This window comes from Falco biarmicus, chromosome 4, assembly GCF_023638135.1.
Source record: "Falco biarmicus isolate bFalBia1 chromosome 4, bFalBia1.pri, whole genome shotgun sequence".
In the NCBI taxonomy this organism is placed as follows: Eukaryota; Metazoa; Chordata; class Aves; order Falconiformes; family Falconidae; genus Falco; species Falco biarmicus.
In genome coordinates this window covers 26,464,439-26,481,222 of record NC_079291.1, presented here as the reverse complement: position 1 = coordinate 26,481,222, position 16,784 = coordinate 26,464,439, and the positions used below count along the sequence as shown (strand labels likewise).

General features: G+C 37.3%; 1 protein-coding gene across 1 annotated transcript in view; it reads left to right on the top strand.

Annotated features, from left to right (window-relative positions):
* Positions 1–16,784, top strand: part of CNTNAP2 (contactin associated protein 2) — a 1,159,974-nt gene that overhangs the window by 334,183 nt on the left and 809,007 nt on the right. The window contains exon 2 of the mRNA XM_056337119.1: positions 11,857–11,967. Coding sequence (XP_056193094.1) covers positions 11,857–11,967 — 111 coding nt within the window. The remainder of the gene's footprint in view (positions 1–11,856; positions 11,968–16,784) is intronic.

The window sequence follows — 16,784 nt, the reverse complement described above, 5'->3', positions numbered from 1 at the left end:
CAAAACAAAACCCAGACAACACTAAACGATGGTTGCTTCTCATCTTTTTTTCCCTTATGTCCCCTTCAAGCCAAACGATAAGTCATTCACGTGTTAGACCTCTACTAGTTCTGCCTTACAAATGAAAGAACAAGAGAACAAGTACCAACTAAGAAACAAAACACATGGTAAATTGCTTTGTAAAAAACTATCTCCAGCTGAATCTGACATGTCAATCACCAATTAGGAAATAAGTAAGAATAAATTAATAAATTCCTTCCTCTGAATAAAATCTGTGGTATAAAATTTGGTCATTTATTTTCCTGATAAAGTGTACAAACGATAGTTTACCACACTTAAAATTATTTTAAATCAGTGTCCAGCTGTGAATTGTTTGATATTGCTTCTTGCGTTCATGCTAAGGATTAATAAGGGCTGGCATTGGTTTTCCCTGGGGTAGAATTTTGTTCCCTTTTAAAAAGAATATAGGAGGACCTGCAAAACTCCAGATCTGCATCTCCTCACAATAATGGAAAAACTATCATAAACTTTGGGATTTTTTTCCTTATCTTTCTCTCTGCCCACCTACATCTATCTTTCCTCTCCCCCCCACCCCCCCACCACCCCCCCCACCCCCCCCCACACCCCAATATCTTGTTGCCTCCAGAACAGCTAGAGCTTGGGCACACTATGTTTTATGGAATTAAGAACTGGTTGGCATCTCAAAACCAGAGATAGCTGTTTTGACTGGAACTTCTGGCCTTAGCTATCAAAACAAAAACAGTTGACCTATAATTCATAAAGATATTTTAAAATGTTTGCTATTTGCTTTCGATAAGTTTAAATCACTTTAACCACTGACTTTACTCCCAAGTTTTACTCCTTCTAGAAAACTGCACATACAAGAAAGACTGACAGGGGGTTTGCTTGCAGTGGTGGCTGCCCTACCCTGTGTCAGCAACAGGAGTCCTATAAATACTTCAAAACTGTGTTTCAAATGTTCTGATCTTTACAACTTGCAAGCCTAGAATATGTAAAAATGTTATGTTCAGCTTCAGATATACAAATTTATGCAAATCTTGATGTGTTCTTATAGAGGTGAGGTATTTCCTGCAGTCTCTAGGGAAGCAAATAAAGATTCTGTCATTCATTATTAAATGCTAGGCACTTTCATACCTTGGAGGAAAAGGTAAAACACACCCACAAAATGTGCATCCACTTATTCCTCCTGCTGTTGCTCCAGTGTGTGTAAGGATGCTGAACGTTTACTGGAACCACCTGGCAGAATTTGTGCTGGCCTATGACAACATTTGTGAGCCTGCTCTGATTTATGTATCCTTTCTTCAAGGTATTAGTGTAAGAGATCTGGGCCTCTGGTGTCAAAATTCATTGCTATGTTACACTATGTAATCGGTTTGAGATTCCCAGTACATGTAACAGAAGTCTGAGAATACTGCATCTCATGAGTTGATTTTAACCAAGCTTGCACTTTAAAATCTACGATACAGGGATAAATTCAGAAATCTAAACTATGTTTACATCTTACAGTTACACAATGTTCCTCAATGTCTTTTTTGTTGTTGCGGTTTTTAATTTCCTATCCACAATTTTATTAATCAAAAATCACCTAAGATTTTTGCCCTACCCTCCTCCCACCCTCCACCCCCCCCACCCCCCCACACCCCACCCCCCCCCCCAAGATATAAGCAAATTCTGGAAGCTTACCTTCTGGTTTTGGGAAATCGGATCAAGACCAACATGATCCTAAATGTATGCTATAATGTATGCTATACTCTAGATTAATGCGACCATTAGGAGAAACCATTAGGAGAAAGTTCAATGTATTTCTTCTTTCCTCTGTTAAAATACCTTTTGAGGAACATTTTGATTATACTCTCAGTGAAATCAAGCATTATGATAATTTTTTTTATATGGTAACTTGGTACTTTTTTGGAAAAATGGGAAAGAGCACTTTAACAAAAGAGTTTGCCAAATGCTATCAAAGCTAATCCTCCCGTACTCCAGTGATACAAACTGGGAAAGTGTGCCTTTTGTATGTACTTGCAGGGGAGGAAAAAGGGTTCAAGTAGAAGAGGAAGGAAACCAAGGTTACAACTTCATTTATCTTTTCCTCTCAGGGAAAAAAAAAAAAAAAATAATCTGTCAGTATAATATGGTTTAATTCATAGATCATGCACCTTTTGGTTTTTCCTTGTATCATCACTTCGAAGAGTAGGCGTGTGATAAACAGCCGACTAATAGCTTCTGCTATAAATGTGACATCTTTTTTTCTCCGAAGGGGAGATGAAAGTAAACAACAATGCATAAACATGTAATTAATAAGGCCATTGAAAAAGAACTGAATTTAAGTTTAAGTGATGTTTACTTTCTTCTGTGCAAAGTTGAGAAACAACTCTGCTCCATTTTGCATACCCTGTTAATTTCTAATTTTTTCTCATCTAACTGAACATAGTATGTACTTTACGTGCTTCAGAGTATTAAATATTTTGTCTGTCTGGAAGGAGCAGAGCTTCCTCCCTAGCTTTATAGGTAGAGGGTAGTTTTCTAGGATAAAAGGTATTAAGATGGGAACCTACAGCTTGTGCTCGGAGTTAACTTTGAGACCTGTGATAAGCATCTTAGCCTATTTGTAGGTGGGCTGATAAAAATATTATCTCTTATGAGGTTAATTTGTTTGATGTTCTGAAATGATTTGAAATCCATAGTAGTACGTTCTATACACCAAGTTTAAAATATCTTTGCTCTATATCTGTGCTGTATTGCTTTGAGAGTTAATATTTGGCTTTCTGTGGGTGTGCTTTTATATTCAAATGGACAGCATTTATAAACTCCCTTACTGGCTGTTTTGACCTTGCTTAAATTAATTTAAACATGGAATAACAGCTCTGAATTGAGAAGATTTATGTTGATTTAAAACTGCTAAAAGTAAAGTTGCTGTGTAAAATGCTAAAAAATTAAAATAAGTATGTATTGTCAAGATACAATTACATGTGTTGTTCTTGTTAAAGATAAAAGCTTAATTTTAGAGATGGAAACCTGCTGAAGCGATGATGAAAAGCTAAACTTGCTGTTAAAAATGTTATTTAGGAAACTAGTTATCGTGTGTTATTTTGTTATGCCTCAGTCCTAGAAAACAAATCAGACGCAAAAAAAAACCACCCAAGAAACCCCCACACCAACAAATCAAACCATTGATATTTGTTGATATAAGGTTGACTGAGGAAGAACATAGGTTGGGTTGGGTTTTTTATTCTAAATGAGAGTTAACAAGATAAAATGTGAAGAATTTATATCTTTTCTTACTGTAGATACAACCTGCAGATGATAAATAAATGTTTTTATTTTTTTTTTAATTCAGTTGAATGTTACTAAATCATAAAATAAGATATAAGTTAGTTTTAAGGATCTCTGTTCTTTGCAAATGTAAAATAATAAAAAAAACATTATTGTCAATTCTGAATTTAAAATATTGACACAACTGAAAAATTAAATGCATCATTTTTGATAAAATTTTCTTTTTTTCCTTTGTGAAATGTTGAAGTTCTGATAAATCTGAATTTCAAGAGACTGCTCTATACACCTTTATACTCATAATGATTCCAAACTGAATGATTTAAATAAAAAATAAACCCTAACCTCTCTGGTTAAATTGTAGGTCATAGTAATTAATTATGTTTACCTTTTCTCATTTTCAATAGTTAAAGACAGAAGTATGGAGACTGCTGTGGAACATGTTGTAGGCCATTTGATGATAGGCAGTGCAGCCAGAAATGTCTGATAGTGGTCATATAATACATCACACATTTGTGCTAATGATATATTACCACTTATAATGTTTCCCAGGAATGCTTACAAATGTTTATGAATAAATCCTCAAAACAAGAAATTTTTTTTATGTATTAGTAACCTGGTGCTTGGATGGACTAGGGCACCCATTTATAGTAGCTGTATATGTAGCTGTACCATGACCTTTCGGATTAATGAAGCTTTGGCTACTCTGAGAACTAGTCAATAGATAGCAGGAACAAAGATATTTTGGAAAATTTTGTAAACTACAATTTGTCTTGGGACATCCAAATACATTTTTTTAGAAATGTGGCCCTTGTGGCACATCCAGCATTGCCCAAACACTAATTTCTGATTGGGACCAGAACAAAGAAACAGACCAGCGCTCTGCTGCGGGTGAAGGAACTGCTGTAAAAAAACATTACCGGAGACTTGTTCCTTTCCTTACAGAGATGTATTTATTTCAAGATAAACACTTGAAATAAACCTCAGAACAAGTAATATTGAGCAGTAAGGGTTGTGTGTAGGCCACTAAATTAATGTAATTTATGGCTTCACCTCAGAGGGGGCAAAATAGCTGCTACATTTTGTTCCTTTTCAGCAGCAGGAACTCTCTTGAGCTGCGTTGCCTCTGTTGGTTGTATGCAACTTGAAGTGTAGTATGAAACATCTCAGGTGATCAGTATGAGCTACTGTAATCTTTTAGATTACATCCGAGCTCCGGAGATACTTACAGACAAGCTTTAGTTACACTTGGACTCATTGGGTCGTGGAGCTGAATGTGACTTTGTACTCCCAAGCAGCCTACCCTGTGAACCAGCAGTCAGGTGGGGAAGCGGCATGCTTATGCAGTATGAAGAACTTATAAAATTTCCTAAAAATAGGAAAGAACACTATGCTCACAACAGCACAGTGAGAAATAACAGGTCACAGCAATGAAGGCTGGTGGGAATAGCCAACAAGAAGTCAAATAAGGCTTATGGAAGACTTGGATTGACTTTCAGAGTTGCAGATGGGACGGTAACTGGGAAAATCACTGTTGGGTGTGCAGAGTATTACCCTGTCTGCACAGGTGGAGTATGGGTGGCTCTATTGTGGCTTAAGTTATTTAAAAATTGTGTTGGTTTTCATTACCCTTCTAATGTAAGCACGGTACAAAAAAAGCCCCACTTTGTACGGTAGGTGGGACACATGAGCGAAAAATGAAGTTTCCAGCCTACCAATCGTCATCCCTATGTAGTTGATTAAGCAGCCCAAGAAACTTTCTGGGGAGTAAAGTTAGCTTTTTGTCTTAAGAAAGAAAGAAAGGTAGGTATAATGGTGTATTTTATTTTTTTTAATTATCTTCCACAGTCAAGAAAACCACAACAGAACATGCATAAGGCAAAAGTTTGTAGAACCCCCCACATGTACTAAAGGCTGGTATGCTCAGCAAATCCTCCTGACAGGGAAGTGTTTCCTTTCCACATAAGAGGTTTTCCTTGAGAAGTTCTTTACTGATTTCTTGCTGACTGAAGAACTTGGAGCATGAGGCATACCCTGTGTGGCATTTGCCAGCCATTGCCATCAGTGTGTATTGTTTTCATTAGTGGCCCTTCTGAGGAAAGGGCTTCTCCAGCAGTGTCCTTGTCATACGTGATGAAAGGTTTACCTAGTAGTTTATCATACTGAGCAATAGGCCTTTGACACAGGGCGAGCATTGCTTTTCTTGTCATTGAAATTAAACCAGTGATAAGCTGTCCTCAATAACACCCAGCTTCTAAATTTAATTTAATTCTATTTTTTTAAAGGGGTTACCATTGACCATGAGCTGGTTTGTAGTATCTCCTGCTTTTCAATTAGCATTGCTTTAAAAGTTCATTTGAAACAGCACATAAAATGTTCTAGCAATTTATGCTTATTTATTCCTACTCTTTGGGGGCACAAAGCTTTGTGAATTAAACACAGTGGATTCTAGCATTCATTTCAGATTATAAAAATTTGCCTATGCTATATGAAAAGTAAGGCTGTCTCAGCATAGTAATATGCTGCAATCCAAAACAGCTGCATTAATATTCCTATTGGTTGTCATTGGAGATATGCCAATTCCCATACGTATTTATCCACGTTCTGGAGTGCCCTTGCAATCTCACAACTGCTTTTCAGAAGTGTTTGGTGGCTTATTCTTTCTCCTCAGCACGCTACAGAGAAATCACTCTACATATTCAAATTGGAGGGGGGAAATGTGTTTAGGATAACTAGCATTTAGTGCACAGTACAAATTAAACCCAGATGATACGATTCTCTCCCTTGCTCCCCAACATTTACATTAGAATTTATATTTTAAAACAGGAGTCTTTTGCATTACAAGTGAAGATTAGAAGTTGCTTTAAACTTTCTTTGCCTGCACTTGACAGGAATTGTGGTATAGTTAATGAGTTGGGTATACTGGTAATAGTTACGATTTTGGGGGTTTGTATTGTACATGTTCTGTTTGTAAAGTGAAAATATTGTGTAAAAGGGAAATGATTAAGAATGCTTTTTGGTCAGAAAGCGATGGCTTTGTGTATTTTTTTGCTGAAATCTTTTTTTAATGATACTTCAGCTTGACTCATCTGTTTTATATTGTTAGTGAGTAATTCCAGACTCAGAACACATTGACACTGCAGTCATTTGCCTTTTTGCATCTAAGTTGATCAGCTTTTGAGTTCTTAATTTCTGAATATCATATATGGGTTTTTTTTCAGTACAGTTGTTACTGGCAGCATGTTTATGTCTTAGAGCTGGTATCCTACAGCAAAATGATGACAGGGTTTTACATTTTGATAGGAAATCTTGCCTGAAGGTTTTGGAGGAAGGGTAAATTTGTGGATTTTGAGCTTGATAGCTTTTTTTGAAGATCCGTTCCTTAGTGCACACTGGACCTTAATGACGGGAAGCCTTTGTTCTTCAAAAGCCTTTTTAGTAAGCTACCATGTGATGAGTGCAACTTATCAGTATTCAAATATTTTTCTTTTTTAGAAGCACTGTACACGGCTTTCTTTTTATTTTGATGACAGAATCTTTGCAAGAGCTTCTGAGAGATCTTCCAATGCAACTTCAAATTCTTAATCAAACCCACCTGTGACTGTGTGTACTGTTCCCATTTCTTAAAATTTCCAAATGTATAGTTTGTATGCATTCTAACATACTACTAGATAAAAATGACAAGAAGATATAGAGGAACTGCAGATTGTCTTTTTCATCTACTCAGGCTGCTTTGATAAGATATGTCAGCAACTTTACAGGTGACCTGTTTATCGATCAGGATGCTAAGCATTTGAACAGACTTCTGTGAAGTAAAGCATCGAGGTTTTTTTACTTTGTGTTGCCCACCAGAAATCATTGAAGTCACTGGTATAGGGAGGATTAAGCTTTAATAATCTCTGGGGTTGATAAATCAAGAGTTTGCGTGTGTATGGTCTGCTTTGTGCTACAAACACGTGTCCCTTCAGATGGTTTGGTCCCTATTCCCCAAATAGGTCATGGACTGAGTGGGAATTCAATCAATTGCAGGTAAAGCAGAAGACAACGCTTTCTTTAGTCTAGGCATCATGATGAGAAGTCTATATAAATAAATTATAAACTAGAAATAGACTTTAAAACAGGAAAGGACAGGTATACTTATCTAGTTTTGCTAAGTGTCAACACCACAATATAGGAGAGGCTGTACTTGGTAGGACAAAAGATCTGTCTCACCTGGTACCTGGTTTCTAATAGCCAGATGCCTGAGAAAGTATTTAAGAACAGAGCAAGGTCATCATAGCCCTTCCCTTCCATAGTCTTTAGGTCTTGAGGAATTTTAAGCTTGTGGTTTGCAGAGGTTTTGTATTTGTATTTAATGACACTGGGTGACCTTTCTTCTATTGATCTAATTATTTGAATCTCAAGGAAACTTGTTTCTGATGGACAGGTACTGTAATTTCCCTCTGAACAAGGAGGTGAGAGTAGCAAATGTCATCATACCAATGACAAAGTTACCAGTTCGTTCTGTCTGAACAGAGTTGAGTGGAAGTGTGGTTTTGCTTCAGGAAGTTAACATTTAAATGGACCTAAGCTGGCTTGGATGTTAATACATCACTGAGATAAATGGGATGGAGGAGAGTTTATTTCTCTGCTGCTAAGATGCTGGCAGGAGAGTGTGCTCTGTAATTGATTAACAGGGCACAGTACATTGACTTATATGGGGAAAGCTATTATATCTCAGTAACAGGAAGGTATATATGATTCTGGTTTTAGTAAGTAAAAAATTGGATTCTGTAGGAAATAACTAAAACTGCTGAAAGAACCAAAGGTTCCCAAGGATTTTTTTTTCCTCTTAAATCTGTGGCATAACAGCATTTCATGTTATGAAGGAAGTTTAAATAGCGCAATATATTTAAGGGAACTTTCATACAGGGCTAGAAATATTAGCTTATGTAAGCAGTCTTTTAACTTTTGTTCTATTGGACCTAAAGTCATGAGTTATTGATGACATTTAATATCTTTTTTTAATATCTATTCATTTGAGGTATAATCTTTTCCTATAACTCATGTACGAGAATAAATTATTTCCCACGAAGGCGGTGAGGTGCTGGCACGGGCTGCCCAGAGCAGCTGTGGGTGCCCCATCCCTGGCAGTGCCCAAGGCCAGGCTGGACGGGGCTGGGAGCAGCCTGGGCTGGTGGCCCGCATCCCTGCCTGTTGGGATGGTTGGACCTGCTGATCTTTAAGGTCCCTTCCAACTCAAACCATTCATTGAATCTGTATTTTATGGTGAAACCTAAATGAGTGGGCAGATTGGGGGGTGAGTTTGTTTATTAAATAATGGGAAAGTGAAGTTTGGGTTTTTTTATTATTCTTCAGCTTATTAGTCACTATCCCAAAACAGTGTAGGAAACAAATGCAGTTCTAAACGACAGTGAAGGAAAACCATATCAACTGTGTTTGGTTCCGCCCAGCGTTGGCGATTCCAACCAAACTAAGAAAGCAGAGGTCCAGATTCAACACTTTGAAAGCCCATATACACCAGATAAAGCACATTAATAATTGTCTGTAAAAACTGTGACTGCAATGGCAAATACAGAGTGATACTCCCTGTGGGATCTCATTTTTCTTTTTTGGCTATGTCAAGCTTCTCTTGCCTTAGTCTCTTGAATCCGAGACGATGGATTTGTGAAGTAAAGCCAAGGCAGGCTGTACCAGGGGATGATGATTTAGAAGTTAATTCTCTTTCCAGACAAGTTTTTCTATATTTCCTTTTGTATAGTTTCATCAACAGTAGCACCAATACAGTAGCTGTCAAAACTAAAGGAGGAGATTTTCTCAATAGCTACTATGATCTGTAAAAGAATAGAAGTTCTGACAAACTTCTACTATTTAGAGATGTGTTTTTTCAGCTGTTGTGGTGTTTCTAAGTTGTGGTTGGGGTTTTTTGGTTTGGTTTTTTTTGTTTGGTTGGTTGGTTGGTTGGGGTTTTTTTTGGTGCAGAAATTAAGCTTTTGCTCATATTTTATCTCTTTTTAAAAGCTCTGCTGTTGTTGTTGCAATTTGGAATAGCTCTTGTTTGACAAGTTTTCTTCAGTATATCATGACCAGTAGCCTCCCATTATATTCAGTAATTAACCAAACCACATAAGTAGCAAACAGTTTTGTAGCTAAATCTTTCTATTTTTAATATTAACTCTTAAAGATGCAGGTTTTTGTCCCCACCCTACCCCCCACGTACCAATATGAAAATCTGGGTGGGGGAAAATTCTAGAAATCTAATAATTTGCTTTAAAAATACAGAAAATAAATAAATAAAAATTAAAAAAAAACCCACAACAAAAAAATCCCACCAAGTAGCTAAACAAAAGTACATGTTCAACCTTGGCTCTCATTATTAATGAGATTATTTTTTTTCCATAACAATAAATATCATGTAGGATATGCATAGGAAAATGCTATAAAGAGATTTTGTTACATATTTTTTTAACATAATTCTGCTTGAGTGTTGTTCTACTTTTAAAGGTTCCATTCTGTTTTTACCTAGACAACAGAATTAATGACAAATGACTTCAAATCTCTAGCTAGTTAATGCTAATAATGAAGTGGCAGCGAGAGCAGTTTTTTCTAAGTCTTTAAGTTGAAAAGCTCCTTTTAATGTACTACCAAAATATGGTATTGGTAAAGAAATACTTGAGAAAAACAGAGACACACTTGAGAAAGACAGAGTCAGGTAACTATCTTTCTGTGATTATGGCATTTAGGGCAAAATTTGCAGTGGGTACTTCTAGCTTCTGCTCACTTCTATTCATAAGCTTTAGCCCTGCACTATGGCGAGTGATCTAATAGCAGCCTGGCATTCAGGGTATTAAAATGTAGGCCTTCATGCCACAGCCCTGCTGCCAGGGAGTGGGCATGTGCAGCCCTGGCATGCGGCTGAGGTGGCGTGATGTGCGCGCAAGCGCTGAGCCTGCCTGGCTGCTGGGCGACCTGCTGCACCGCTGCAGCCACAGCAGGCATGGGGGGAATCCATCCTGCTGGCTTGGGGTATAAACAGTAATGCTTAAAACCATTTATCTTCCCCTTTCAAAATTCTGTCATTAAGTAGTGCGGCAGTGAACTTTAAGGTTGTTGGAATTGTCCTTTAATTCGGTGCAAAGTAATTGCCTGTGCTTGTGTGCTGGTATGGATTTTGTTTTCTCCCTTAACAAACTCTTGGAGACTTGCAAAGGAAATTCATTTTTTTTTTTAACTATGAAAGTACCGATTCATGAAAAAAATAAATGGTCTTATATATTTGTGCTTCTGTTTCTATTGTTGTGAAAGTAATTTTATTTTTCATTACATGAGACTGGAAATTTTGTGAGAGCTGCATTATTAGTGACTTAATTCAGTCATAATCCTTTTTTCCCCCGCTCTTAAGGTCCTCTTTTTGAGGGTAGGATTAATTCGGTCTTCATGTGTGATCCAGTCTGACCAAATGGCCATTTTCTAATTGAGCCAACGCTGTGTGGTGTGTCTGAGCATGGAATATGCTGCCTAGCAGGGGTGGTCTGATGCTTTCTGTACACCTAAACTGAAGGTGTTTCTATCTCTAGCAGAGTTTCTGTTGCAGAGCATGTGTTTAAAGATATTGGTTAAGCTGGCTGGTGTAGGTTATGGTTTTTTCAGGTTATACCCGAAATGTAAACGAGTAGTTTAACCCAGGTATGTCACCCATCTGCTGAAATAACAGGAAAAACAACAACAGAGGGGGCAGTACATTAACCACCTAAGTAGGTGACATATTAAAAGCCAAGTCTCTCTGTTCTAATTTACATCACTTCATGCAACAGCAGATCTGTTTTAAACTTTTTCCTTCATTAGAAAGGCAAAGATTCTGATCTCAGCTTTTTCCATCTTAGATGCTAATACCAAAATAATCTTCTTCCTACTGAGTAAAGTAGAAGTGAAGCGCTCCAATAGATTATAGAGATTATATTTAAAAACAGAAATTATTTTTCTGTAAGTCTGTAATATGTGATAATTAATAGACGTTTATTAATATACCTTAATTTAAATAAATATCAGGTTATCAGCGCTTCTATTACAGAAGTGAAAGCTTATAGCTTATCTATTTCTTATGAAGCTCTCATAACAACACTAATCTTTAGCACTATGTTTTCATGTCACCAAATACATTCCAGATATATCAGGGCAGGTTTTTTTGTTTGTTTATAGTATCCCTAAGGAGAGTGGTGGCCCATGGTTAGGAATTGGCATTACCTAATTGTGTCCTTCATTGAAGTCGTCATTTTCTCATGTCAGGGAGTGTGTTTGTGGCTTTTCTTGTTGGGTTTTGGTGTGGGCTTTTTGTTGGTTTTCTTGGGTTTGTTATTGGTTTTGTTTGGTCGTTTTCTTGTGGGTTTTTATTATTATTATTTTGGGGTCTTTTTTCAGAAATGTTGGGTTGTGGCCATATGCATTCCACATGGGCAAAGCTGACAAGGCTATGTTATTACCCAAAAGAAAAATAAAGACCACATTGCTCCTTAATATGTGTGAATAATTAACAGCATAAAGTGAATCTGTTTTCTTGTGTTTCAGAAAAGTGTGATGAACCTCTGGTGTCAACATTACCCCACTCCTCCTTCAGCAGTTCATCATCTATGACAAGCAGCTATGCTCCAGGGTATGCCAAGTTAAACAAGCGAGGAGGTAAGGGGTGCTCTCCACCTTAACTTTCATGTATTCCAAGAAAAAATATATTACATTTTTAATATGTAAATGTTTTTTTATGTAAGATATTTTTGCTTATGTTTGTTTTAACGAGGTTTTTGCTGTCTGACAGACCGTTTTTGTAAATGGAATGAATTTGTATTTTATTTTATGTGACAGTAATTGCACTCCATTGCACCACAGGGAGAAATATATCGCTAATAATATGTAGCAGCATGGGCCAAATGCCTAATGTCAATGGAGTCATGCAATACAGCTGTGTAATTGACTTCAGTTAAAAGGCTGTACCTGTGTTCATTGGGTCAATGAAGTTTTGCAAGGTCATGGTTTTTGGAGCAAAACTAAACAGCTTTGATGTGCTTTGTTGATTTAACTTCTTTCTCACCCTAGCAATGACTGCTTTCATTCAGTTTTTTCTAGCACTACAGGAACTTTGCCTTTTGTATGTGTTTCTCTAGTGCAATGAGGTATTGATCAGAAGTAACAAAGCCACCTCAGTTTTTGTGGTTGGAAGAATAGGTGCATAAGTTGGGTCTACCTGGTCTAATTATATCCTTAAGGATATTTTTTTTTTCATGGTCTGAGCACAAGCTTTTGTCTTCATGTATAGGAATTTCAACAGCATTTGATATTTCTAGTTGTCTTTATAGGGAACATTTTGATATCACTTTCTAAATTAATTGCATATAAATTATACATTTAAGCATGATAATTTAGATTAACAGAAAATTAATATTCTTAATACTGTTGATTTTATTTTTTTTCTAAATAGTATCAATCTAAAAGTCAAAATCTAAAATTTCAGATTCTCGTAAATCGATAACAAAATCTTATCTTTGTCCTAAAAATACATGTCAAAGGTATAATGAATTGACTCAATGAACCTAGAATTTAGAAATACTTTTACTGTAGGGATGAAAAAGAGAGAGCAAGTGACTAGAGTGTCTCGGTCTTCTAAATCCTGAAGATCTATAATAATGGGAAAACACCAGTCTTCTAGAATGTTGGCTTATTTGCACTGCTGCTTTAATTTTCCTGCTTCTTCAGGAATTATGTTGTTCGTGACTGGATACCATATTGTGCCAAAAAATAAAAACAACAATAACACCCCCACCCCCACCCCCCAAAAAAAAGCCCAAAAAACAAAACACACACAAAAAAACCCTAAACCCCCAAACCCCCAAAGAAAACATGGAAGCAAAAGTAACAATCTTTTGTCTTTGAGTGTTTGCAAACAAAATCTGAAATACGATTAGATGGTGGAACACTTTGAGGTTAAAAACAGAATTTGTTGCATCAAAATTATAGCCTAGGCTGGTCAAGTTCTCCCGCAATTTTTTTATACTATTGTTTGTGCAGCTTCCAAGCCAAAACAAACACAACAACCCGCAGCTTATGATCAAAGCCATGAATTTACTGTTAGCCTAATTGTAACTTTAATCAAAAAATACTTATTGTACTGGCTGTTATTACAAAAACAAATAAGCAAAATAAACAAAAAACCAACAAAGAATCCAAAGTTTTAGGGAGAAAATTCTCAATGCTAAACCAGAATTTTTATGCCTGCTTCCTTTCCCTGGTGTTATGCTTGCATCATCACAGCAGCTCTGATTTTTATAGTAGATGGCTCTAGCTGGGGTGGGGGCTGCAGTGCCTTGTCAGTGTCCCAGACTCTTTACTGGGAGGAAAACTGATGAGTTAAGACCTGCTGGTCAGACTAAAGGACAAGAAAGAAACACACAGGCAGCGGAAGCAGGGACAGGTATCCTGGGAATAATATATGGTATAGGGACATTGCCCAGTTGTGTAGGGATGGGGCCAGGAAGGCCATGGCATGGCTGGAGCTGAACTTGTGACTTTCTATACTTACAGGGGTTGGGGCAGAACATGGGATGGGGCTGGACATGGATACAGCTGTGATGTGGCTCAGGTAGAGCCTGGGGGCTGAAATGGGGCCAAGCAGGGGAGTGGGTCATCCACTGGGTAGGGCAATTATGGGCTGTTGATACCTTCAGGGCCCTGACATTGATCTTTCGTTATTAGTCTGCAATCCCATTTGTCTGAATTCTTTGTATGTGTGTCTTACATGTGTAGGATTCTTGTTCTTTGATCTATGGTTTCCCACCCTCACCCACCTGCTCTAAAAACAGTTGTAGCCAGGTCTTTCTTTTAATGACTAGTAATTGGCCTGGTGAGTTGCTTTGTAGCCCTGCTCCTTCTGGTACCACCTTTTCCTGTACTTTCAATAATTCTGCTATCATCCTGTGATTGTAGTTCTCTACACTATGTTTTTATTCTATGGTAATAGTTTGTTCTCTGCAGAATGTCTGCTTTAGGTACAGAAATATCAAAATTGTTATACTGGTAGTCACTAGCCCGTGCAATCACAAAGCGACATTAAGGGTAAAGCAGTTTAGACTCTGTTACCTGGTTGTTAGAGAATCGCTGTGACAACTAAATGAGCTAAACAGAAGCTGAAGATGAGCTTAGAGACAATATGACGTGACAAGCTCTAGTCCTGCAGCCCTGCTGAGCTGATGCAAAGCCCGTGGCCTGTCAGCAACTTCGGCAATTTCTTTGGATTTAGGCCTGCAGACTAGCAGATAACATTGTATATGGGTCCAAAAGTTTAGGAGAAGACTTCTGAATGAGAACAGATGTTGTTTTATGCTGGTGTTGCCTTTATTTTGTGACATGCCTCTTAGTAATTCTCGTTCTTTCTCTTGCTGTACGTCTGAGAGTGGGTTCTGGTGGGCTGTTGTGTCCCTTAATTTGTGTTCTCAACTGTTTTTTGGCCAGATGAAAGAAGTTAAGGAACAATTCAATTCTAAAACACCTCCCATCATTTAGGTTGAATTCTGCTGTACCTGGTCATTTATGTTTGTTTGCATTCTATTCCCTGCTCTAAACCAGAAAAAAGTCACTAGAATAACTTTGAAAAATAAAATTTTGATCAGCTTGGTGGGCAGGGTCTTGAAATTTATTTTAGATGACTATTTCTCCTTTTATATTACTAGACTACTTATATTGTAAATGAAAGGCAAATCAGACATTTGGAATTTATTTTTTTTTTATTTAATGATATTTACCCTCACCTTCCTTACCCTTATAATTGTTACAGTGAAGTTTCTTTTAGTGATGTGTCTTTAGCAACGTGGATCTACAGTGCTGCCATTAATCAAACATTTGTTTAATTTTCTCTGTCAGAAGGTCATTTGAAAATTAGTTGCATCTCTTTGTTTAAATAGCAACTTCTTTAGGCTGTCTCTCTCCATCTGTTAATAACTATGAAGCTTAGCATATGTACTTTTCAAAACTGAAGCTTTGGTATGTACATTACCTAATGTTGCTTCCCTAATTCTAACGCCAGTAAAAGTACTCCAGAATTCAGCAATGTGTTTAACATGGGAACATGGCCTTCACTGTGTTTATGCTTCTGTTTCTACAAATGATGGAAAATATCTCTGCATTAAAACTGAGCCATTTGACAACACATGGAATACAGATATTACTAATCAAACCAGTAATAAGGGAATCCATTTTTTTTTCCTCTCCAAAGAGTCTTTATCAGCTAATAGATTCCCAAATCAAATGTGCTATTTAAACCAATTTAAACTGTGCTCAAATCATTAAATCAAAAGAACTCCCCCTCCTCTAGTCCCAGACCCTTTAAATTAAGGAAATGTGCATTTGAAAATTCTAGTCTCCAATCCTATTATATTTTTCTTTGCCGTTTTCATGGCACTTCACTGTAACCTTGCAAAACTCTTAGCAGAACAGATAGTATGCTTGATTCTATTGATTAAGTCACTGATTTACTGAACAGTCGCATTATGTTATTAAGAGGGTTGAAGTTGTGACTCTTGTCGTTCTGGTTCAGTTTCTGGCTGTAAATGTTTCAACTGGAAAGGTGCACATCAAAGAGCTTAATATTTTCAGCAGGTTGTAGGAGCCTTCAAAAGCTGAAGCATCCACAAACTTATTGCTAGTATTTGATCTCACTTTGTTTACAAATGCCACAAATAGTGGTCTAGGCAAACAGAACTAAAACTTCATGGAATGGCATTGATCTGGAAACTTAGCCTCCAGGGAGTATGTGTAGTGGGGTTTTTTTGTTATGTCAGTATGTGGAAGTATCTTGCATTTTCCACAGCTGTCTACTTGGAGCCCTGTAAGCCTTTGCTGACTTACAGATTAGTAAGTACACTAATTTCTAAGGAAATGCAGATTTGATGGGACAGAATATAACTTGATTATAAAAGTTAACCTCTCCAAATCTGTTTACTTGGTGCTTCATGTTTTACTGTGTTGCCTCTTGTTCCTGTTCTGATCTTTATTTCTTGATAGGCAAAGCAAAGCAAGGTATCCTGAGTTGGTTTGTGGTTTTTGGTTTTTTGTTGGGTTTTTTTGGTTTGGTTTTTGGGTTTTTTTGGAGGGGGGGGGCAGGGTGGGGGGTGGGGGGGGAAGTTATTATTACCTAGAGAAAAAAATACTGATTGTAGGGGAAAAAATATATATGCAGTGCTTACCTGGTTAGCTGCATGTCTGTCAGTCTCTTGCAACTATATACCAAAATGTATTAAAATGCAAAGCCCCAATTTCTACATCAGTAAGTCTTTGATGTATGTAATTGTGACAACCATGAATCTGTGTTTCTGTAACCAGAGAGCCAGAGGCCCGGGGGTGCAATGCTCTGTGTGGGTTTGATGCCAGCTCCCTCTTTCACAAAACCCCAGAGCACCCCAGGTGTGTCTCAGGCTGCCTTCCTCCTCCTGCCTGCCTGGTGCTTTCTGCCA